We start from the raw sequence: 24,102 nt of genomic DNA, 5'->3' as shown, positions 1-24,102 counted from the left end.
CCTGTTCCAGTGCCTCACCACCCTCACAGTAAAGAACTTCCTTGTATCTAGCCTGAACTTCACCTCTTTAAGTTTAAAACCCTTCCGCCTTGTACTGTCACTACAGTCCCCTTTGAAGAGTCAAATCAACACTTTCAGAATGTTCAATACAGGCACAGTTTTGTTCTGTTATCTTACTGCTTAGTAGCTGCGAGGGACTAACTGCAAACGTATAGGCAATATAAATCAGCATTTAAGTTATATATTACATGTTTATTATGGGTGCATTTTTTAATTTACATTTTATGAAAAGTCAGAAGTATTTACAGTTTTTGTACGACAAACTTGTATGCTCTAATTTACAGTCTGACGAAGTAACAATTCATAAAAATTCAGATCCTTTAGAGTTGTGTTTACAAACTAATTTTCTTAGGAGGCAGCTACAACGGATATTGCTGTATACATAAGCAAGAACCAGCTTGCTACATATGTTTCTTTTCATCAGATAGCTACATGTACTTTTTACATTGTTTTTTAATGTCTTTACAAAATGTTTGAACGAATTTGTATGGCTTCAAAATTGTAACCTGCACCCAATGCAAATGTATGTATAATCACCTGAATGAAGGCTAGTTTAAAAGTGCTGAAATATAACTACTTCATTTAACTTAGAAATGAAAGTAATACTTAAGGATAGCAATACAGTTTTGGGTTTTTGTTAATAAAATAGTCATGTTATCTATGGTTTGACTGCAAAGCAGATTACAATTAAGATTCCAGTAAAAAGACTGTACCATTTTATGAGTTAGAAATTTACCTTTCAGTAAGATTAGCAAATTAAGAGCCAAATACACTCTTCCAATCAACTCTACAGTACAGTATGTACTTAATGTTAGCAATGGAACTCTCATCTGCAAGTGTGTAGTATACATTAGCATTTATGTAGCCTCTACAAAGCTTAATTTCTTGTAAAGATTGCCTCAGCAATCCAACTTATTACTGGTTTTGCATAAATTAGTTCAAACACATTTTATTGTTTTAACAGAGAATCTGAAATAGATACCAGTATTCAAAACGGTAATGTAAAATTCCCACGTGCAGGTTACTGAATTATTTTGCCCGAATACTTTTGATTTCAGCACTCAAAAAAACTCTTGATAATACAAATACATAAAAGATTTTATGAAGTAGTGACTACTACGTCACTTCCCTGTGCTTAGGCTGTGGGAATGTCAAGACTAGATGACAATACACATATTAAAATTGGTGGTTATAAAAAAACCTAATAAAAATAGCAGTACTTGTTATCCTGCTGCCAAGAAATACAATTCTAAAATGCTATTCCTCCTAAAGTACTATGTTACAATCACATCCCCAAAAGCACTCAAAGTACAAAGACTTGCAGTCAAAGTGAAGAGAAATGCTGTTTGCTTTTACCATCTTCAATGATTTTTCAGTATTCTTGTCTTTGGTAACATTAAAGTTACTATCTCAAAGTTTCAAAGTCCTGCTTGGTGCATCTCCCTTTACTACAGTCACATTTATTGCAATTACCCCATGAGGAAGTAATCCAGTATTTTAAGCCTCTTTTAAAACAATCTCCAGTTTTTTGCAAATCTGCCTTCTAAATAAATCCCAGTCAAAATAATTTTTATAAAGTTGTATGTATTATAGAAACTCCGTGCTTTCTTGAAGAGCCAAACTTTGTAAGAGGAAGTGAGGCACATGAATAACAAATTGGATAGGCACCAGCTTTTTCAAAAAAGGCACAAATGTTACGCAGTTCATAGAAAAATAAATTAAATCTACAGCATTAATTCAAACAATCACAACACCCACAAAATTTACTAACTGCAGAAGTAGATCTCTGCTTTCTTTTGCAATTTTGTAACACATTGCACTTAGGAAAAAAAACCCTATATAAAATGACTTACATGTTAATAACACATGATATGTGGGTATCAAGTTACATTTATACATCTCTAACTCAGCTGGTTTTGTGGCATGTGTAGATAAAAACTACACAAGACTGCCTCTTCTTTCTTCAAAAAACTGGCAACTAAGAATCTGAAAAATTAATATTACTTATGGAAAGCTCAAATATTTCTTACTCCCTCTCCTACATTTTTAGGCTTAATGTTTACAGTATAACATATGATTTCATATTACAACTATGGATTGCTATTTTGGCTTCATCTATATAAATTTACTAAAATTTCAACAAATTTTCCCAAATATTGCAGTTGATCATTTATAGACAGTGTTGAAGTTAACTTCAGTGCTATTTTAAAGTAAAAAAAGTTTGCAAGATGACTTTTAAAAGTGCATTTTCTGTTCTGTAGTTCAGCTTCAAAGCAGGGTCAACATTTTGGAAAAATTAATGCGTGCTAAAATAGTGTTTAACAGGTAGAGGCAGAGTGAGCTTCTTGCACTCCTTCGATCCAAAGACTTTCACAGGTACATCAGCAGTCTGCCATGTAACGTCCTGAAAAATAAACATAGTTTTTTTTGCAGTCAGTAGATAAAACAGATTTTGTCAGTATTTTTCTGGGAGCAGTTTGAGTAACTATGGAAAAACAAAACACCTGTGAGACAGTTTTCAGCCATGTTCTAATGAAGAGTAACTATGTACCACTTAACAGTTTCATATTTTGTAATTTAATGCTACAGAATATATAATATCTATTATGAATATATAAGCATGTCAGCGCCTTACCAGTGGCAAATCTCTTCTTGAGGAGGGACAGCCGATAGCCAGTCCCTACGAGCTCTACATCTACTCCTGAAAGGGTGCTTCCTTCACTAATGAATTGCACTGCAAGCGTTGCTGGTTTACTGGGTCCTTCTGAAACTTCAAATTTTGCCCTCAGGGATCCAGAACCTATAAAATACCAAAACTGAAAAGCTGCTGTTGTGCAAGAACAAGATGATCTCTCAAAATTTTTAGTAATAAGAAGTGAAACTGAAGTGATGACAACTGAGATCTATTCCTAATGGCAGTCCTACATAAATGTTCAAAGGTGATAAGAGAGCAAATATGTTTTTTTCCAAAACTCTACTGAAGACAATGACTAGTGAATAATTTACAGAGAAATGATACACATCTGCAAGATTATATATAATGTGTGTATCAGCCTGGTAATCACCTACTACTTGAAATATCTGATGGGCAAAAATTATATTTATTTAAGTAATTAACAATGGAATAACAAAAATCAACTATTTTTGCTTCTTTAAAGCATCTTCCTATTTGTAGGCAACAGAAACTGCTAAATGATGAGTAAAGTTAGTAACTGAGATATTACTGGTTTAAAAGCAGGAATTAATAAATGGAATTGTTTTATGCCATTACTTGTTAATAAATTTGGCTTAAAGTCCACTTTATTTTTTCAGTAGGTCATAGTTTTGATAAATTGGCTCATCTTTCCACTCTAAGTATAGAAACTGATATATTCAAGTGATTTGGAATTTTGTTCTTATCTCCATCTCCACTTGAGAGCTCACATAATGTGTTGGACCATAAAATAATCCCAAATCATACCACCCTGTATACCAGAATAAAGATGACTTCAAGATATTTGCCCTAATATTAAAATGTTTGTGCAACTTCTCCTTTTGTTTCTCTAAGTGTAAGACCAGCATAGTATTACTTCTTCTTAAAACACTGAATTGTGAGTACTGTGTGTTTATATTCAAGGAAAAGGAAAAGAAAGATGGTGCTAAGAGAAGGGAATATAGCAGGAGCACCGGGGTGCAAGGCTACTGAACATATGCAAGGTACAATCCGCATCACTAAGCAGCACATTTTAGGTTGCTCTGCAGGTACACAATAGCTCTTCCTCGGGCTGCATTTGTGTTTTAGTATGACTTATTTTAAAAGAAGCTCCACAGTTTGGAAAAGGGAGAAAAAGAGGACTACCCATGTGTAATCATAGTGGAAGACAGAACTGCAAGGTCAGTGAAGGACAAAACACACCAGGCTACAGCAATAATTCTGATTTAGTTTGAATCATTGACCACAACTCTGCAGCCTTCGCAGGCATAAAGTCCTCCCTTTCCAGGTTTGTGATGGTTTCTTTATGAAACCAGTCATACTTAAAAGCAAATCTATAATTTCATAGTGGCCTTCATTAAATTCTTAACAGGGCTGAAAGCCTTTCCTTTACACCCTGAATTCATTTCTGCACAGAGGCCTTGGGGATAAGATGCCTCCTTTTGGGTCCTGTTTTTCTGATTCAGAAAGAAAATGCATCTGAAGAGGCTGCAAGGGCTGTGACATCAACCAGACCTCAGGGAAAGGCAGCTGGGCAGAGAACAACCCTTGATACCTTACAAAATGCTACATAAATTACCACTCTGAGCAGATGTGCATAGATTCATCTTTTTTCTTGGAGTCACATATGGTCAAAACAAAGACCGTCAAAATGCTGATCAAGAATCATCTGTGTTATCTCAGGACAGGACTTCCGTATCTTTTTGTTTTCCTTTTACAGGTAATTAATGAATTCACATTTTGATATCTCACTGTTAGATTGACTGAGAAGGTGAACTAGTAAAGAGCATACAGCACGAAAAGATGTGTGAACAGGCATGAGGGTGTAGAGGCTAAAGCTGATCACCTATTTACTGCTGTAACTTTCCTGTACAAGAAAACAAAACAAAAGAGTTCTACTTGCCTCCATTCTCAGACTTCTCTGAAATGCTAGATATTTTCCAATATGCTTTCATCTGGTCTGCATTCCTGTAAAAGAACAGTATGTTAGTTATAAGCACCAGTTTTAGTAAGTTATTTCTCTAGATTTACACTGGTATCTTACAGACATCATTAAATGGATATTTACAAAAATGCTTCATAATTTTAAGATAAGTTTGTGGAAAACTATGTAATGCAATCAGGAAAAAAGAAAGGTGTGTTTCTACTCCCCCAGAGCAGCAGCACTCAGAAGTACACGCCACTTTTTTACATCGTTAAGACTGCCTAGTGCCCCATCTATGGCTTGACAACTCAAAACCCTCTGTAGTCTCAAAGGGTAAGGCCAGGCCAAAAGCCACTGAAGTAATTCGAAAGCTATGTCTTTATGCTTCATGATGATGCTATGAGGGGAAGGCACGCTGGTTGCCTTTCTCTATGTAAGACTCCTGGCAGCATTAATTTTATACCATTTCCATTCTAGTAAAACTGGTTGGCGTAACAGGGTTTAAGCTAACTTCTGATGCTGTAAAGGGGCAGAAAAGGGCACCAAGCACATGACATTTTAACTTCTGGAGCATTTTGCTGCAGTCCTACAAAGAAAAAGTCAACAACTTAAAACTGCAAGCAGCATGAAGTGCTGATAGGCTTGAAATTGCTTTTGGCATTGGTGCAGCAGAATGAAATGCTCGTGCAAGTAGCACAGATGATAGTGGTTACTTGCACATGCTCCAGTTATAAACCCCACCCAAACCTGACCACCCAATCCACTCCCTCAAAACACGCAGCCCAACATAATACTGGAGCTGCTGGGACATAACTGTAGTTTTTTTTCCTGGTCAGCTTGCCAGGCTCAAAGTTCCATCCTTGGGGAGTTGCCTGCGTGAAACAGAATCTGAGCTCATGTGCCTTCATCTGATGAATCTATAATGAAACTGTCATTGAGTCTTCCTAGCTAATACTAGGTGTTCTGGGTGGGTGCTCCTGCTCTCACTCAGGCTTCATTACAGAGGGTTTTGTGGAAGAAGCCTGGGCAGGGAGATTGGCTTCACCGGATGTTCTAGTCATGTCACTCAGGCAGGATACTGAACCTCCCCTTACTCAGAATAATCTTAACATTGATTTGGTTTAAAGTATTGCTCCCTTAAAATCCCAAGTCAAGAAAGATTCAGTCTGGCCAGGATTTTTTCTGACTTAAAGTGATACTGTATTACTACTTTGTTCAATTAATACATTGAAATGTATTGCCTTCAGAAATATCAGAACCCATCTAACAAATGCATCAGGTTTATTTTCCTTCTGAACCTTTCTTCATAAGGTAAATTGATCTGTAAATAACAAGGTTAACAAAGCCTTGCAGTCAAAGTGAAGAGAAATGCCTTCAACCTGGTATTACCTTCTTCATATTAAAAAGACCCTCTTGGAAATACACAGCCCAGGAATTACAGGTGGGCAAGTACCTATGTGCTCCTAAGCTGCAGGTGCAGTGTTTGAATTCTGCTCACCTTTTGGTCCACAGCTGTACTGCCCTGCCTAGTCCCACCCTCTTTGTTTTCGCAGACTTGTAGAAACATAATTACCTGAGATCTGTGTCTCACTTTCAGGGACTACTGTGTATGCAGGCGTAGAAGGCAGTGGCAGATAGCTGCTAGTCAGACAATAATCTGTAAGATGCTTGAACTGAAAGACAATGCTACCTGGCTTATGAATTGCTCCTCAGTTACTGAGGTTTGTTTTAAAACCATTTCAATTAAAAGCTAATTTTTAAGCCAGAACAATCAAGTAATCTTTTTAAGAAATGCTTTTTTTCTGATCTCTTTATATAATCCAAATATATGGATATATTTATACACACACACAAATGGTTTTTAAGCATTAAGATATTTTGGTTTCAAATTACTGTATTAAAATGCCTGTTCTGTCTATTGGCCAAAAGAAAGCAAACATTGGAGATTTCATAAAGGCTTGTATTACATGGTTGGAACAGGTCCGTATTGTCTCAGTTTATGTGAATTGGGTGCACACGATCTGTAAACATCTGATATTACACATCTTATCAAGAGAAAAAAAAATTAGCTGTTTCAGTGAAAATTTTCAGACTGACATTAATGAATACACTGAAATGAATCTGAAGTAATACTGAAAAGTGTTAATATTACCATTTTGCAGGTGGAAGTGACTGCATGTTTGTTACTCCTCCATCTACTGGTACCACAACCTGGACATTAGACAGCATGCTAGGCGTATTCATAGACTCTGGATTGTATTTATAATCCACTCTAACATCAGTAGTGCTAGCATTACATTTCCAGTAAGTTGCAAGATTCAAGGGGGTGGACTGGATGCCATTTGAAGATACCTGTGAAAGAATAAACAATTGAAAGTAGCTTAATTAAGGAATTCCCCTCTTGGGCATAATTAAGGAATGACAGTAACAAATCCTGCAAAAGATCAAGAGAACAACTGATCTCTGAGCCCTTAATTGCACAATTCTTAAGACTTGCAGCCTAAAGTTAATTCTTGTTCTTTTAAATTAAAATGAGAAGAGGGACTCTTCAAAAGGGACTGCAGTGATAGGACAAGGGGTGAGGGTTTAAGCTTAAAGAGGAATTTCAGGTTAGACATATGAAAGGAGTTTTTTACTGTGAAGGTGGTGAGGCACTGGAACAGGTTGCCCAAAGAAGTGTTAAATGCTCCATCCTTGTCAGTGTTCAAGGCCAGGTTGGACAGAGCGTTGGGTGACACAGTCTAGGGTGAGGCGGCCCTGCCCATGACAGCGGGGGTTGCAACTTGACGGTCTTAAGGTCCTTTCCAACCCTAACTATTCTATGATTCTATGAATATTGAAAGAAAAGGTTTAAATGCTTTCTGGTCTATGAGGCTCCTTCCTGGCTATTCTGTCAAAATAGTTTTGTTTTAATCTTGTGTTCTGCCTCCCATGTGAATCATGCTTGTGGCAAAATGACTTCATCCTTAGCAGCTGAGTGCCATGCCAATTCAATGTCCAAGCAGCCAGCAGCACAGGGCTATTAATACCTGTCATTATGGGATAGGGAGCCAGCAAAACAGTTCTTAAGTATTCAAAGCAGTGTTTTCCCTGCAGTAGAAGGGTTGGATGCTGCTTCTTTAGAGGAGCTTGTGCTACTGCCCTGCTGCATCTCCATCATCTTCCTAGCCTACATGAGTACCTTTCTCTGTCCTGGTGTCCCCTCTCACCTTTCCTTGGCAGCCCAGAACCTTTTCTATCTGCCATGACTTCCGCGTGCCAATGCATCATATTCCCCTGACAGTAAAGATCTTAAAATGATAGTATTCTTCCACAGTACTCATTTCTGCTATCTGAAGAAAAGTTTTGTTCCTTCCATTTTTCTCAGGAATTCTGTGTGCCTAACATGCTTTTTATAGATTCAGTATGCCAAGATTTTAAACTATATTGGGAGAATTTGGAAACCATAATGTTATTAATAGCTGGACTGACAAGTTATTTTGGTTTTTGATGTTGTCCTGGGTTTAGCAGTAGCAGTCATTTTTCTCTTTCTTGGTAGCTGGTGCAGGGCTGTGTTTTGACTTTCAGCTGGGAACAGAGCTGATAAAAATGATGTTTTGGTTTGGCCAAGGACTCTGTGGGCCTCATGCTCTGCCAGGGAGGAGGGAAGCCAGGAGGAAGCAGAGACAGGACACCTGACCCGAACTGACCAAAGAAGTATTCCATACCACAGCACATCATGCCCACTGTGTTAGTGTTTATCAAGTGTGGGGCTTGGGCTAAGGTTTTTGTCTCACTGTACTTTATGGCAATGACTTGTAATACGGGTGGGCTCCAGCAGCAGGGTGGGACGGACGTGGCCGTGGACTGGTCCCTGGCCGTCCGGCTGCTCCTCACCGTCCTGGCCCTCGCCCTCGCCTCCGTCTGCGTGAGGCTCTGGGAAGCTGAGGGGGAGCGGCCCTGGCGGCTGGCGGCTGCTGAAGCGGCCCGGGAGAGCGGCCCCGGGGACCAAGCGGGAGAGGGACCGGAGGCCAGCAGGGTGCGGCTGCCGGTGGAGGAGGTCAGGGCAGTTGAGGAGTGGGAGGAGGCGGCTGCCGAGCAGCGTTAGGAGGCGGCAGAGGAGCCGAGCCCCGTAGCCGAGCCCATGCCCATGACGGCCGAGAGCATTCCCCAGAAGCCGCCCGCCAAGCTCCAGGAGGACGCAGGAGACCCCGCAGCATTTCCCAGCGAGGCAGAGGAGGAAGAGCTGGACTCAGGAAAAGAGAAGCTGGTGGTGGGAGAGCTGGCAAGCACAGCAGCTACACCAGCCCCAGTGACAAGTACAGCAGCATCGTTTGAGAGTTCTGAAGGTTTTGAATGGCCTTTGGGTATCCTTGGGACCTGCCTGCTGATTGTGATGGGGATCAGCATGTTGGCACACGCACAGAGTGTGTTTTACCCACCGCCATTTTGTTTGATCTCAAAAGTTAAGCAGGGTCGGGTTTGGGTCTTGTCTGGAGTTAGATGACAATATGGGAGGACCAAGAGGTTTCCCCCAAGGCTGGACAGCCATGAGTGGCAGGGCATGTAGGACAGGATGGGCAAGTATCTAGTCCACTGGGCCCCTCCAGTGCTTTGGAAGCGTTGGAGATGGAAGGACAGTGAATTATTTTGAGCCTGGTGGGCCCATGACCCTTAAGGCCATCAGAGCAGAGATGCAACGTCGAGATGGACTCATGATCGAGGGGTGGCCTTAGCAATGGACACTATTGCCCAGGTTATTCACAAGTGTGAACACTGCACGCAGCCTCTCCTGTTCTGAAAGACTGTTACAAGAGATGGAGCCTGACATCATGGACCAGATGGACTCAGCAGCTTTATGGGGACTGGCCCATGCACTACGATGAGAGTCCACTTAGATAAGAGTGGTGGTATATTGAAAATGTGGGATCTGAGCATGACGTGAATGGTATGGAATAAGGGGTGGATAATGTCCTGGGTTTAGCAGTAGCAGTCATTTTTCTCTTTCTTGGTAGCTGGTGCAGTGCTGTGTTTTGACTTTCGGGCTGGGAACAGAGCTGATAACAATGATGTTTTGGTTTGGCCAAGGACTTTGTGAGCCTCATGCTCTGCCAGGGAGGAGGGAAGCCGGGAGGAAGCAGAGACAGGACACCTGACCCAAACTGACCAAAGAGGTATTCCATACCACAGCACGTCATGCCCAGGAGGTAACTGGGAGTTACCCGGAAGGACAGGGGGTCTGCCGGGTCGGACTCGTGGTTCGGCGGGTGGTATTGTACTCCTTTCCCTTGCTATTTTCTCTTATCATTGTTGTTATTGGTGGTAGCGGTGGTGATTTGTATTGTACACTAGTTGCTAGACTGTTCTTATCTCAGCCCGTGGGAGTTGCATTCCTTCGATTCTCCTCCCCATCCCTCTGGGAGCGGGGAAGGGGGGGGCAGCCCCTGGGGAAGGGGGGGGACTAACGTGGGCCTCGATTGCTTCCAGCCTGGCACCACTCACTGGGAGTAAGTGCAAAAGCTGTCTGGTTGGGGTTAAACCACGACAGATGTAGACAGTTGTCTCAGACCTTCAAGTATTTCAATGTAGGCCTAGCAAATCTCTCTTCTTTTGAGGTGTCTATTTTGAATTTTCACAACGATTTTTTGCTGACAGCCAGAACATCTTCTCACAGATTCAGAACAGCTGAGGTTGGCAAGGTCATCTGGTCCAACCCTCCTGCTGAAGCAGGGCAACTTCCAGCCAGCTGCCGAGGACCATGTCCAAATGGCCTTTGAATATCTCCAAGGATGGAGACATCACCACCCCTCTGGTAAGCTGTTCCATTGCCCAGTTAACCTCACAGGATGATGTTGAGAGGGAACCTCCTGTGTTTCTGTTTGTGCCCATTGCCTCTGGTCCTGTCAGTGAAAAGCGCCTGTGTCTGTCTTCGATGTACCCTTCTGTCAGTTCTTTGTACTACAGATAAGATCCCCTTTGAGCCTTCTCCAGGCTGAACAGTCCCAGCTTTCTCAGCCTTTTCTCATAGGAGGGGTGCTCCACACCCTTCGTCATCTTAGTGGGCCTTTACTGAACTCTCTCCATTATGTCCATGCCTTTCTTGCAATGGACAACCCAGAAGTGGAGATAGTAATCCAGGTGTGACCTTAATCAGTGCTCAATACAGGGGAAGGATCACCTCCCTTGAGCTACTAGCAGTACTTTGCCTAACGCAGCCCAAGGAACCATTTGCCACCTTTGCAGCAAGGGCACATTGTTAGCTCATGTTCAATATGGTATCCCCCAGGTCTTTTTACTTCCAAGCTGATTTCCAGCTGGGTGGCCCCCAGCATGTATCAGTGCATGGGGTTGCTCCTCCCCAGGTGTAATTCTTGTCAAACTTCATCAGGTTCCTGTCAGTTCATTTCTCCAGCCAGCTGAGATCCCTCTGGAGGGCAGAATGACTTCCAGAGTATCCAGAGCATCCTCCCAGTTCTGTGTCATCAGCAGCCTTGCTGAGGGTGTACTCTGCTCTACCATCCAGATTATCAATGAAGTTGTTAAGCAGGATTGTAAATTCAGTATTGACCCCTGGGATACAGTGCTAGTTACTGGTCTCCAGATGGGCTTCACGACAGCGACAGTCACTCCTGGGCCTGGCTGTTCAGCCAGTTTTCAATCCACCTCAACATCTGCTCATTCAGCTCATACTTCACCAGCTTTTCTGTGAGGATGCTATGGGAGACATTGTCAAACACCTTCCTGAAGCAGACAATATTAACCGCCCTCCCCTCATCCACCAGGGCAGTCATGTCATCACAGAAGTTTATCAAGCTGGTTAAGCATGACTTTCCCTTGGTAAATTCATGCTGAATACCCCTGAAGGCCTTCTTGTGCTTTGTGTACCTGTAAATGCTTCCCAGGATGAAATGTTCCATTATATTGTGAGAGATCAAAAGTTGTATGTTCTCATATATTCCAATTCATCAACTATAGCACCCAAAACTTATGAAATTACAAAATCAAAAGCAGTACAACTACACACTCAAATAACTCCCCACCAAACCCCTAAATTCAAGGAGACTTTGACTTTGCCAATAAATACATACAAAAGCAGTGTTACACCCTTGCACACATGAATTGGGAGTGATGTGTGAGCAAGCTGAAACAGATCATAAATCCAAGGGAATGACACGAAGCATGGAGGAATGCACTAAGCCTAGGCAGAGCCTATGCACTCTACACAGTGGTATACCCAGAATTTGTCTAGATGAGGGATGACAGTTCATCTGCATGCTAGCAGGCAAAAAATGATTCTTTTAATTCCTGTGTATTATCAAATCTGCCAGAATTCCTTAAAAAATTCCCAAGGGAAAAAAGTGTTTACCTGATACTTTAAAACATCCACGTTGTAATAGGATGCAGACGGATTCTGCTCTGATAATTTCTTGAGGTAGAAAGTTATAGCTTGCATGTTCATCCAGAAGTCCATAGTACTGGAGTCACTTTGTGACTGATCACTACAATGAAAAAGAAAGGTAGGAGTCAGAGGGCAACACTGAGTTTTATTATTTGTACGTCTAAAAAAATGGAGATTAGATCCTTCCCTTTCTTCGCTATTTAAGCAACTCTAATGCTTTCTAATACATAACTGTATCTTTCTAAATATTAAGACAAATTAACTACTTGTTACAGAAAAATTCTCCTTCAAGTGTGTGGAGAGTGAGTGTTTCCTCCACTGATGATCTACATCACAAGATGGAGTTCATGCTGAATATGGATTTTACTTTTAATAAGCCACGATTTTAATACAACTAGGTGCTGTGAGGATGTGTGGGACATGGGGATGAAAGTGATATTTGAAAAGGAATGTTATCCAATCTGGAATAAATCCTAAAATCATAACTGGTCTGGGATACAACACAGCTTCACTAAAGTACCAAATTAAGATTTGTGCTGTTTCTCTTACCATACTTTCATATATTTCTACAGAATGTAAGCTTTCAAAGTTTTTTTAAATTAAAAGTGATTTTCAAATTATTATAATCAATTGTTTCTTAGATAATTATAGCCGCATTCAATCTTACTAACATTTTATTATATTATTTCTATATGAAGGTAAGAGTGCACATGATTGCAGAAGCTGTTTGGAAGCTACTGGAACATGGTGTTGTGCAGATCAAGAATATTTTCAGCTCTGGTTGCATCAGTTTTATGTTGAATAAGGATGAAGCATTTAAGAAAACTGATTCAAAACCCCAAATTTAAATCACTTAAGAACCAAAGACCTCTTCTGGATGTCTGTAGATACAGTGAAGAACTGCATCCATTCCTAAGGAATGTAGAGTGTGTCTGCAGAGTGAAAGCTGACAATGAGTACCTGTAACACAGTAAATATGACTGCAGTGGGTAGTCTGTCCAATTTACTCAGATTTTGCTTCTTGATACATTACTGCGATTGATGAAATTTCCATTTTCAGTAAAAAATATAAACACTTATCACTAAAGAGGCCTTCCAAATTTAAATAAATGAAACTAGTAGTAAAACCTTTCTGTTGCTCCACAAACAAGTGCAATTCAAACCAGAAATTCTGACATCACTAGAAATAGAAATATCACTCTCATTAAAAACTTTAATCTCCGTAAGTACCAAGCAAATGAAATCCTTTGCAGTATACAATAAAAAGTCAGAATATTACTATATGAATTTAACTTTGTAAATATCCATTATAATGTATCCTTTCTAATTAGAGGCGAAGTGTTACAGCACTTAAAGAATACTAGACACTTTCACTTTTTAAAATCTACTCTTCCCGTATAACTCACTCTGTCCGATACAGCTGTGTTACCATTTCAGTTATAAACTGGCATGTCAAAAAGCGATTCATACAAAGTTAATCATTCATTACATATGAATGATAAAAATGAAATTAAATGGAAAAGAATGGATGCATATAATTTGATTCTTTTAGTAATTTAAAAATGTAACATCAAAAAGCATTTAAATTTTTCAAATCTTCAATAAATTAGATACTGCTTAGCTGAAACAGATCTCTGCTAAATAATCTGAATTTTTATAATTTTTTAGGAGATCTGAGTGCTGTGTTTTCAACAATTATCCTATACAATCAGCACCCTTTTTACTTAAGAATTCTCCCAAGTGTTCTGCTAAACACTTGAGAAATACAGCTATATAATGCATCCAAACTAGTGTAGAAATTATACATCTTAAAAATACGTTAGTAGATGATGAATGAGATCAGGTGTAGCTCTTACTACTTGTCTTCCATGTGAGGCTACTGTTTCATCATTTAATCCTACCACTGTTACTACTGTGTAAAGAAAAAATTATAAAATGCATGTAAACCAAGCTGCATTTACAAACTATTTTTTTTTTATGGCTCCTGTTACACTCAGCACAAGTTTCAAGTCAAACTCACTAAGATTTTTTAATGGTGGCACTGGACAGAACTGAGGCGAATATGATTAATTCAGGAAATGAAGCTGTATATAAGCAAATCAACAAGATTGTAGAGAATTCCAATTTACATAGACAACTGACATTTTACAAATCATGTATTTTACTTTTTTATTAAAAATATACAAAACCTGTACACAAGTTGTGCATTTGGAAGTATCTGCTCTAATTTGCTTGTGTTCTTCATCCTGAAGCAGAGCACGGCTGGAGATGGGTTGCTGGTGAATACCTTAATGATTCCACTTGGGAATGATACTGTCATATCACCAGTAATCTTCACAATACATCTAGAAAATAATGAAAACATCAGTTTCATTGCAACTCATCACTGCCTAGCTTTAATACTAATTTTAAAGCAATCACTGTACTTTCAAAATCTGATGATCTAAATTAAAAACAGAAAATCAGTTTCAAATGAGGGTAATGTGACAATGTACCGTCACTTTCAGCTTGAAAGTTAGATGAAATAAGAAAAAACTTTAGCTGGTTAAAGCATACAGTAGTCTTTGCGGATGTTTTTTAGGCTTTGTAAACATGGCACTGCTATGCTTAGGCAAGGCCTAAGTAGCATAGCAAGGGATGTGATGGAATGAGAGGCTTTTAGCTGGCCAAATTTATTTCTAGCACCTACCTGACTATGATAAAAACCCTTCTCATTTTCAGTTTTCTCATTGGACACAGTTTTGTAAAGCAAGGATGTAAGAACTCCTAGTGGGATGCCGGCCAATACACAGCAGCAAGTCACTACTGTCACTTATATCAGGGGGAAAAAAACAACCCAAACCCAACAACCAGCTGTCTGAATTCCCCTTTTAATAGTTTTCCCAAAAATATTACAAGTAAACCCAGTGTGTTTTCTTACTGTCACTTATTATTCAAAACAATTCACTATTTAACTAACTTTGTGGGATCTGCTCCTTTAAAGTAGGCGTTTACAGATTCAGTAAGGGCTACTGCAACAGGCAAGGTGTCCTGGTTTCCAAGGCTGACAGGGCTGGGACCACCTGAAACACCTAGAATACATACAGTGTATAGGTTTAATTTTCAAAAAGCTTAACAATAGATTTCAGAACAGTTGACTACATCTGTAATTTTCACAAGAGGTTTTTGCTATCAAGGTTACAGTAGCATCTGAAGTATTACTTGAAAAAGTGTGTAGAAAAATACAGACATAGTACAGTACAATCGTACCATCAAAACACTGCTTAGCAGCCTAAGGAAAGAAGACTATCAGTATGACATTATGTAAATGGACAGACAAGAAAATACGTGAGACAAAGGAACACATCATTAGAATAGCTATTGGTGAAAGTGAAATAAACAGATCCAAAGGAAATCAGACATTGACTAGAGTACTTAAAAAAATCCCTACTGTATGCTTACTGTATGGAAAAATGTATGATAAAGTGGTCACAGAAATGAAAAGAATTCACTTACAGTATGCATGAGCTTAAATGCAGATACATTAATATTACGCATTATAAGTTATCTGTTAAACATTCTAATTATTTCCGACAACAAAGGTTCCCAAGCAGAAGTTGTTGGAGAAGCCTTTAGAGGTGATTGGCCAACACAACACAGTTCCAATGCAAAGCTAGGAAAATGAACTCAGATCTCAGGGTAAGACGTTTTGAAATGCATGTACAAATAATGAAACCGCTGTCATAGGATTTTACATTTCACCAATTCTCTATATGTGTACCAAATATAAAAGACAATACTGGAAGTTCTATATTTTTATTAGTACAGCAGTGTAGGGCATCTTACTAATTTCTTATACCACTGCTGAAATGTCCTGTATCACATAATATTAACTATCACAAAGGAAGCACAATCTTTCTTTTTCATGAGCAGAATGAGAATTTTTCTCTTATACCAAAAAGCAGAAACAAAATACTTCAATATAATATTTCTCATGGCAAACTAATTCTATTTACTCTAAAACAGTGGCTGTGCCTTGTGAACTCTTTCAGAATCAAAAATGAAGTTAGGACCTTGTTCTTCACACAGAAACTAATGAGAGATACTAGACCTTAAATCCAGAGATAAGTGAAAGTAGTAGTAACAACAAGAGAGTGAAAGACAGGAGTTGGTTTTCTTCTGCTACCTCATACCTCACTCTTCATTGTGGTTTCTTGCCTAAGGTAGTAAAATGCTCTAAATACTCTCAGCACCATGAAAGAAAAAAATTTAGTGCAACACTGAGTCCTCCTTAGATTGAAAGTGATACTCTAGTCATGGGTGTTCAGAAATTCTTAGCTGAATGAAATATTATGATGCTCGCTCCAAAACACCACTGTATTTATTTTCTCAGTATGAACAGTAGGTTGGGTTTATTTATTCTTTCAGACAATACACGGGTCATGATTCCAAAGTTTTCTTTTTCTCCCTGAAGCCTACCAATAAAAGCTGTGATTCTCAATAATCTCAGGAATCTAGAAATCACGATTTCAAGAAGTAAATGTGCAATAAAATAATGAGTTAACAGTAACCAGAAATTCTGTTTGGTGAAATACTGAATTCCAGAAGTATTTTCCACTTAAAGTTAAAATACGCACTCAATGGTTTTGGCACTATGGTTGCTGGGATGTTTTACCTTCTTTTTCTCCCAATTTACTAAGGAAGAACAAACAGTTGCAAGCAGACAGAATGTGATTACCATGTGTTATGTCAGATTGTTTACAGATGCATATTTTAAAATCTTTTACTTATCATGTCTTTGTGTATATTTTTATATTGATAATTGCAATGCAGAGTAATGCAAATATATAAATGATACTCTTATGCGTAAAAGACAAATACTGATTTCTTGACTGAAGAGTGAATTTTATTAACAACACTATTTTCAGGGTTTTTTTTGGAAATACCAAAGCAAACAAATATAAGTATATAAATTTCTCTGAGATGTATTTGAGGAACGACAAATAAGACAGCTTTTCTCTCTAATTTGCTCTGCCCTCACTGTTTATCACCCATCGATTCATCAAAATCTATGGGTCTTTGTAAAACCTAGTAAATTGAAACAAACACAACTGCTTAACTTAACTCTGTAAGCCATTGTTTTGTTGCCTTGCTGCTGAAGAGACAAAGCAATGCAGTAATATCCAGCTTCAGGGCCTTCCACACCTCTGTGAGCTCTCAGAGGGAGGCTGTGTCAAGGGAGCCTTGCTGCATCTCAGGCTGCAGCTCAGCCCAAGGCTCCAGTTATAGCACCTTCAGCAGTGACAGCAAAGCTGACTTCGATGCCCTGCCACCTGTCTCTGCCCCAACCACCATTAACAGCCCCTGAGCTGTGCTGCCACAAGAGCTACTGACACGAACATGCAAACAGTTGCAGTGACACACTCAGGGAGGTTGCCAAGCTGCAGAATAAAAGACTGCATCACTGGTCATAAAAAGGGAAAACAAACCTCATCAAATGGTTTAGGAACAATGATTCAGACAATTTTAATACTGGCTAAAAAGCTGTCATTAAAAAAAACTATTTTACAACAGTTACCTTTGTTATCTGTACTTTCAAAGAACTGTATTATATGTAAGTATAGAAACATTTTTACTACTTGTCTTATGATTGTCAAAGTACGAAAGTATTCACTTTACTTTAAAGAAAGTAGTATTGACAAACCAAAGAAGCAAGAGCAAGTTCCAGTTTGTCTGGGACAGAGAAGGGATAGACAGAAGATTATGTTATATAAAAGCAGTTACATCAAGTTTTGGTGATTTCAGCAACATATAACTCGCTGTGTAGCTGAGCTTTCAGGCTACTTGTATCTGCCAGATACTATAGCTGGACAAACTTGTTTTAAAAGTACAACCTTATTAGGTGCAGTATATTAGGATGATTAGTTAACATGTAAATCTGCTTTGAATACAATACCTGGTGGTGTCTCACAAAGCTTTTCAATTGTAGGAAGATTTCCAATCAAAAGACCATCCTCTATTACATTTAAATAAAACAAAACATTGCAAGAAAACAAAGTATTTCAAGCAAAAATAATGTTAAAAATATATACATAAATAATTTGCAAATTAAGGCTAAAGCATAAAAGAAACATTCCATTATGCATGCCTTAAAGTTAACTTGAAAAAAGATCATTAGAGTCAGCTCTATTATTTTGAACAAATGGGGTAACCAAAACACTGTACTGTGCAAAAGTCAAAAGAATATAGACACTAGTGCAGAGTATATTCTCATGCCCATAGTCTTCCAGCTATCTGCACTGTCCTTCCCAGGTCTTCAGGACTATTTAGTTATTACAGTCAATGCAGACAGAACTGTCCTTGTTTACTTTTTTCTAGGCCCAGTGAATAAACTTGTCAAACCTCAGTGTCAGCACACGCCTCCTTACCTCCTCCCTCACCTCATGATTTCACTCTGTCACTGTCTCCAATAACACACACACTCACAGCTGGGGCTATTGATGCTGCTGCCACCAACTTTGGGTTCCTTGGTGCTGAGGCCTGAGGATGTGAGCCTGGATGAACTTTGGCAACCAAAATATCAGTTATGTTTCTATGATGCTTCTCAGCATTTGGGAAACTGGTGGACACTGAATTGTAACAGCTAAGGCTAGGCAAACCTTATTAGCTTTTGCCTTGCACAGTTTGAAACAGTTGCACTATTTTCAGTGCAGAACTGACACTACTCCCACTAAAAGCTGTGAGGTGCTCTCCTGACCTGCTGAGCCTGGGGGTGAGGAATCCTTGGGACCAGTAACATTCACAGGTAACTCAAAAATCTGATTTGGCTTGGGACTGAATGGTAATATAATCAGGACTAAAACATTTCAATTCTGCTACAGAAACAAGTTAAATGTCTTTAGAAAAGCCAAACAAACCACACAAAAACTATCCCCTAATAAGTCTCCTTTTCATTTGCTATAACCAAATATGAAATCTAAAGGACTTTCATTTAAAAATATGAGAAAACCTTCTGAAATTAGTGGCAGCACATGAAAACTAATTTGCTTTTCATCGTTATCTTTTTTGGGTTTTTTTGCTTTTACTAAACATCTCTTTAGATTACATACTTCACTAACTTGAAGAAAAAGACACATTACTTTCATTATTCGGAAAATGCAATTACAGGATAACAACAACAACAACAAAAGAACATAACAACTAAATTTTGTAAACATTTATGTTCATTCAAATTTTTCAGTTCCCAAAATATGTCTGCACTTACATAATCATCTTCTTATATACTTACATATAATCTTCTGAACAAATATATGATAACATGTGCTTGATGAATGAATGTATAAGCATACAATATAAGAACTCAGAATATTAATTTTGAAAAATATGTCCTTAAAGAACATGCCATAATTGGATGTATGGTCTAATCCAATTAAATCCCCTCTCAGTGTCATCTAGAAGCAGGCATTGCAAATGATGCTTGAAGTACGTGGACTGGACTCACATATGGAACACCTAACTCCAATGAGTGGCTTTCCTAACAGATGGAACCTAGTGGCAGAATTATGCTATTTCTAAAATAAGTTAAAATGGTTGATTTAACTTACCAACTGTAGGCGTGTTTGCTGCACTGAGAGAAGCAGAAGAGGATATGGAGGAAATGCTCTCTGCGCGTGCCAAGGGAGCTGCAGGAGGTGGACTGGAGTTAGAGGTCAGTGGAGGGCTGAATGGCCTAGGCTGAACAAAAGAGATTACAAGAGCATTACACAAAGTGATTCTAAAGTGATGAAAGACTGTAAATAGAAGAGTTCTTCATTTCATTCCCCAGTCAATTTCATAGTGTTTCTCAACATAGTTTCTTTAATGCTTTATCTACCCTAATATTTTGTGTAAATCTGAGAAACCACATTTCCCATTATAATCAATTCCATTATTTTATAGATTACCATTATTAAGATTCTGCCTGGGTAGTTAAATCTAATATATTTGATTATGTAGCAGCCTGTCAATAATTGTGCAGTAACACAGTAGCAGAACCTAAGCCTGCAGCCTTGTGTACATGTGCAGCAAATGTGGATTTATAGAGCTAAAGGAGAGCTACTAACAAACTGGAAGTGAGTCCAGCAGAGGCCAAATAAAATAGCTGGAACTGAAGTACATGAGAGGGAGATAGGCTGAAGGGCCTGGCCTGGAGCACAGAAGCCTAAGGAGAGATCTAGAAGCAGTCTTTCACTTGCTAAAAGGGTTTACAAAGAAGGGGGCGTCAAGATCTCAGAGACACAAGAGCTACAGCAAGGGAAATTTCAGCTGAACTTGGCAAAAACATTTCTTCTTGTAACCTCATGGTTACAAGACAGGCTTGCCCAAAGAGATTGTAAGATTTTCCTTTCCAGAGATTTTCAAAACTCAGCATGTCCCTGAGCAACATGATGCAATTTTGAAGTCAGCCCTTTTTTGCACAGGAGGCTGGCCTAGAGATCTTAAAACGTTCCTTCCATCCTAAATCTATAGAAGTTTTTATGATTTGCTTAACTGTTAAGATATTAAACTAATGATTATTTTGGGATTAACCTATCTAGGAGGTACTGGAAGCCTTGAAGCATCTATTTTGACTGAATAACTGTTTATTTTTATTTTGGTTCTATCACAGTTGTTGCTGGTTATGTGGCTTTTATGCAGATTATGGAAACTGTAAAAGGAGTTTATATATAATGACGAGAACTGACAATCTTCCACTTGTATCCAGACAATGCCAATTTCTAAAACAGCAATATAAAAAGAATGTAGCTTTGTGCAGAATCATACTTCATAGCAGAACAGTACTAGCTGAATTCTTCTATTTAATTATGACATAAAGAACAGAGTACTCGGTCTAAGAGCAATTATTACAGTTTTATACTGGAGTGAGAAAAGAATCTCAAAATTAACCCTATTCTGACCTTACAGAAATGCAAAACAGTTTAAAAATCTTATTTTTGTCAAAGCATAAGACCATAATTTTGCCCATAACAAGAGCATGATGAAAATACTTGCTACTTTGAAAGACAGTAAGAGGAGCTTAACCACGGTAACTTTTTTCCAAGTCAGTAAGTCAAATGAAGCCTAAAGAATCCACAGAGAAGATTAAGTGTGGCTTGGTGTGATAGGTTGTCTGGTTGTTTTCAGTCTTTGCCATGTTCCTTATCAGGAGGTGGACCCACACTGCAGGCAGTGAGCAGCTGTGCAACCTCTCACTATCCCTGATGGACAGATGCTGCACCTACCTTCTCTACCAACAAACACAAAGGGTAGGGAGAAGTCACAGCAGGGTTACTTGTGTTAACACATGACCTGATAAAGATCCATTTAATACCGTTCATTTCCCAAAGCTTTGGGGATATCCCTAAATCAATGGAGCTTTGTTAATAACTTCAATAGTATTTAACATTTTGAAAACTTCAATTTTATACATTAAATTACTGATTTGTTCAATTAAAAACATTCAGCTGATGCAAAAATTATGTTTTAGACTTCTGTACTTCTGTTAATTATTTTGTTACAGTAATGTTATTATGGCAAACAACATCCATATTTGTCTGGCAATGCTGAAAATCTGCTTGCTTACTTAAGCATCAGCTGCAAAGCAACTCCACTGTAATGGCATAAATGAATGGTATCTCTGACATCAAGTTACAATGGAAAGTTAAAAAAACCCAATCAATACATACTATTTCATTAATCCCACTAAGTTTCCCGGTAGACAGCTTTGGTCTTGAAGCTGGCCTTGGAGGGGGTACAATGGTGCCTATAGAAAGAGGAGTTGTGGGCCTTGCTGAAAGAAAGCAAATTTAAGAAAAGAAATATTAGAAAGATCACACTGAACATTAACATGTACTCGAATAACTGGAAGTTACATTTCTAGTAGAAGCTGCCCCATGTTCTTCTAAAGCTAACAGAAAAAACTAACAGATGGTGGCAGCAGTACAAGGATGCCACTTTTACAAAGTTACTTTTCTGAATAGAATTATATTTCAAAATGTTAGATGCCATCCAATAAATATGCCAGACGTAAAATTAACTTCAAAATAGACTGAAATGTTAATGTATGTACAACTATGTTGTTGCAGCACATTCTATTATCTTCCTCAAATTATTCTGGATGACTCTTACTTAATTAAATCAGTTAATGGTATTTAAAATACAACTTTAAGTAGGGAGATATTTCAGGCATTCGGCATAACTCTGCTGTCATTTAAATATGGGAGTTTCATTACTGACTTGGGAAGAAAGAACTTAGGCTAATACTGACATCATTCATCTTAAGAGCTGCAAACTCAAATGTTCCCAAAATATGTAATTTCTAAAATACCAATAATTCCTTTAAAATTCTTATTATGCTCCAAGATGACAGTGCATGCTAAACACCGAGTAGTCTGCTGCATTACTACAGGTATATTCAGTAAGTCCTGGCACACTTGCCCATATGCACTTTTCCTTTGCCCTCTTAGTATGTAGCATTACCATGATATCATCCACACTTCAAAATATGGGGTGTTAAAAAGGAACAGTTTTAAATTCAACTTATTTAACCTGAAATCTAATCTATACAAAGCTACATAGGAATGGAATTGTTTTTGCAAAATCAGTCACTTAATCTTTGGGATCTGCTGACATCCCACAAAAATACATTCCTATTTCTAGAACAGTAAAGCTCTGCATAGTTAAGAGAAAACAATGCCTTTAATTGAATAATTTGAAATTTTCTTCTTATTTCAAACTGAGTATTTACTTCATCGTTTTAACTATCACAGATGTTGGTGCTAACAAGCAGTTTAGTACATTCTAAGTAAGAAGATGAGTTAATTTTAATGTCAGGTTAACAATAATAACAAAAAGAAAAATGAGTCCAAAGCTTGCTTTCTGGAGTCAGTTATTAGCAAAGAGCAGTACACAATGCATGCTTGCCATACCCTTATTTGTATGAGCACAAGAAGACACTAAACTATAGTCCAGTAGTGCTGAAGATGATGTGGAAGGAATTTCAGCAGCAGTAAAAGTTTCTTCAATGAATAATTGTTCACGGCATACAGTATTATTGAAAAGGTCACTTTGATCCTCAGAAGCACAGCGGTTGGAAGAAGTCCCAAGCAAAGCAGAAGAGGCAAGGCAGGCACTTTCAGTTTTAAAATGCAATCTTTGGGGTTCCTTCTTGTCTGCGCTTGTGTGTCTAATTGTAAGAAGTTCATCAGCAAAGGAAATCCACTGACTCTGAGACCATGAAGTACTGGTACTCTCTGATGGCGCTGCTGTAACACCAGATTTACACAAAATGCCAGTGCTAAAGTCTGGTGAGGATGGGCTTGCAGACCCAGAATCTGTCTGGTGTCCAAGCAAAGACTGACATACTCTACACCCAGGCAAATCAGTGGTAGATGAGGAGGAGCTCCTACTGTGCTCTCTTAGTGTAGCTGAAGGAAAAGGGAAGAATTGAAACTAGGACCAACATTGAAAAGATAAAAATTTCAATATTCAAAAAAGTATTCAATATCCACTGCATGAGACTAGCCAGCACAAAAAATAGCTGCTCTACTAGGCTAAAAATCCCACTTTCAAATAAAAGAAAAAAAAACCCAGCCACATACCACATGTACTTCATTCCTACTGCCAACCATGTCACTTCCTATTTTTTAAGTGAGCCAAAAAGTAATCTGTGTTTCTCTGCACTTAAGGCCCTGCTTTTCTTATTCCTCCAAGTTCAATCCTGTCATGCTTTAACTTCCACTCATCTTTGTGATTTTGTTCTGGTGTCCTACTCTAGCTTTCTTCTTTTCATTTATTTCAAAGTTATTTAATCAAAACTATCCTATCCTGTTCCTTCTAAACATTATCTTCTCACCCTTAATATTTGTAATGTGAAGGCCCAACATAAATGGCTGTCCAGTGAATGAGTGCAGACAATGCAGTCATAAGATCCTGTTTGATATTCTATCTGTATCAACCTGTATCTAGTGAGTTACTATATGTACACTGCATGATCCACCCCAGTTTATTTCCTCTCTCATCCTACAGTCTTCAGGCTGTTGGAAAACAGGA

The 24,102-nt window shown here is 38.6% G+C and overlaps 1 protein-coding gene across 1 annotated transcript in view; it reads right to left on the bottom strand.

Moving 5' to 3' along the window:
* Positions 1-231: 231 nt before the first annotated feature.
* The window catches only part of FCHO2 (FCH and mu domain containing endocytic adaptor 2), an 85,704-nt gene continuing 61,833 nt past the window's right edge, over positions 232-24,102 (bottom strand). The window contains exons 18-26 of the mRNA XM_061358599.1: positions 21,738-21,841; positions 19,638-19,767; positions 15,014-15,125; positions 14,244-14,399; positions 12,022-12,154; positions 6,829-7,028; positions 4,656-4,720; positions 2,696-2,860; positions 232-2,464 (exon numbers count right to left, since the gene is read on the bottom strand). Of these exons, the coding sequence (XP_061214583.1) occupies positions 2,442-2,464; positions 2,696-2,860; positions 4,656-4,720; positions 6,829-7,028; positions 12,022-12,154; positions 14,244-14,399; positions 15,014-15,125; positions 19,638-19,767; positions 21,738-21,841 (1,088 nt within the window). The 3' untranslated portion in view covers positions 232-2,441. The remainder of the gene's footprint in view (positions 2,465-2,695; positions 2,861-4,655; positions 4,721-6,828; positions 7,029-12,021; positions 12,155-14,243; positions 14,400-15,013; positions 15,126-19,637; positions 19,768-21,737; positions 21,842-24,102) is intronic.

Source organism: Neopsephotus bourkii, unplaced genomic scaffold (assembly GCF_033783945.1).
Source record: "Neopsephotus bourkii isolate Nb327-2 ecotype Australia unplaced genomic scaffold, CSIRO-AGI_Nbou_v1 NB_948, whole genome shotgun sequence".
NCBI lineage: Eukaryota > Metazoa > Chordata > Aves > Psittaciformes > Psittacidae > Neopsephotus > Neopsephotus bourkii.
The sequence above is the reverse complement of the archived record's forward strand: the minus strand, read 5'-3'. Positions and strand labels throughout refer to the sequence as shown.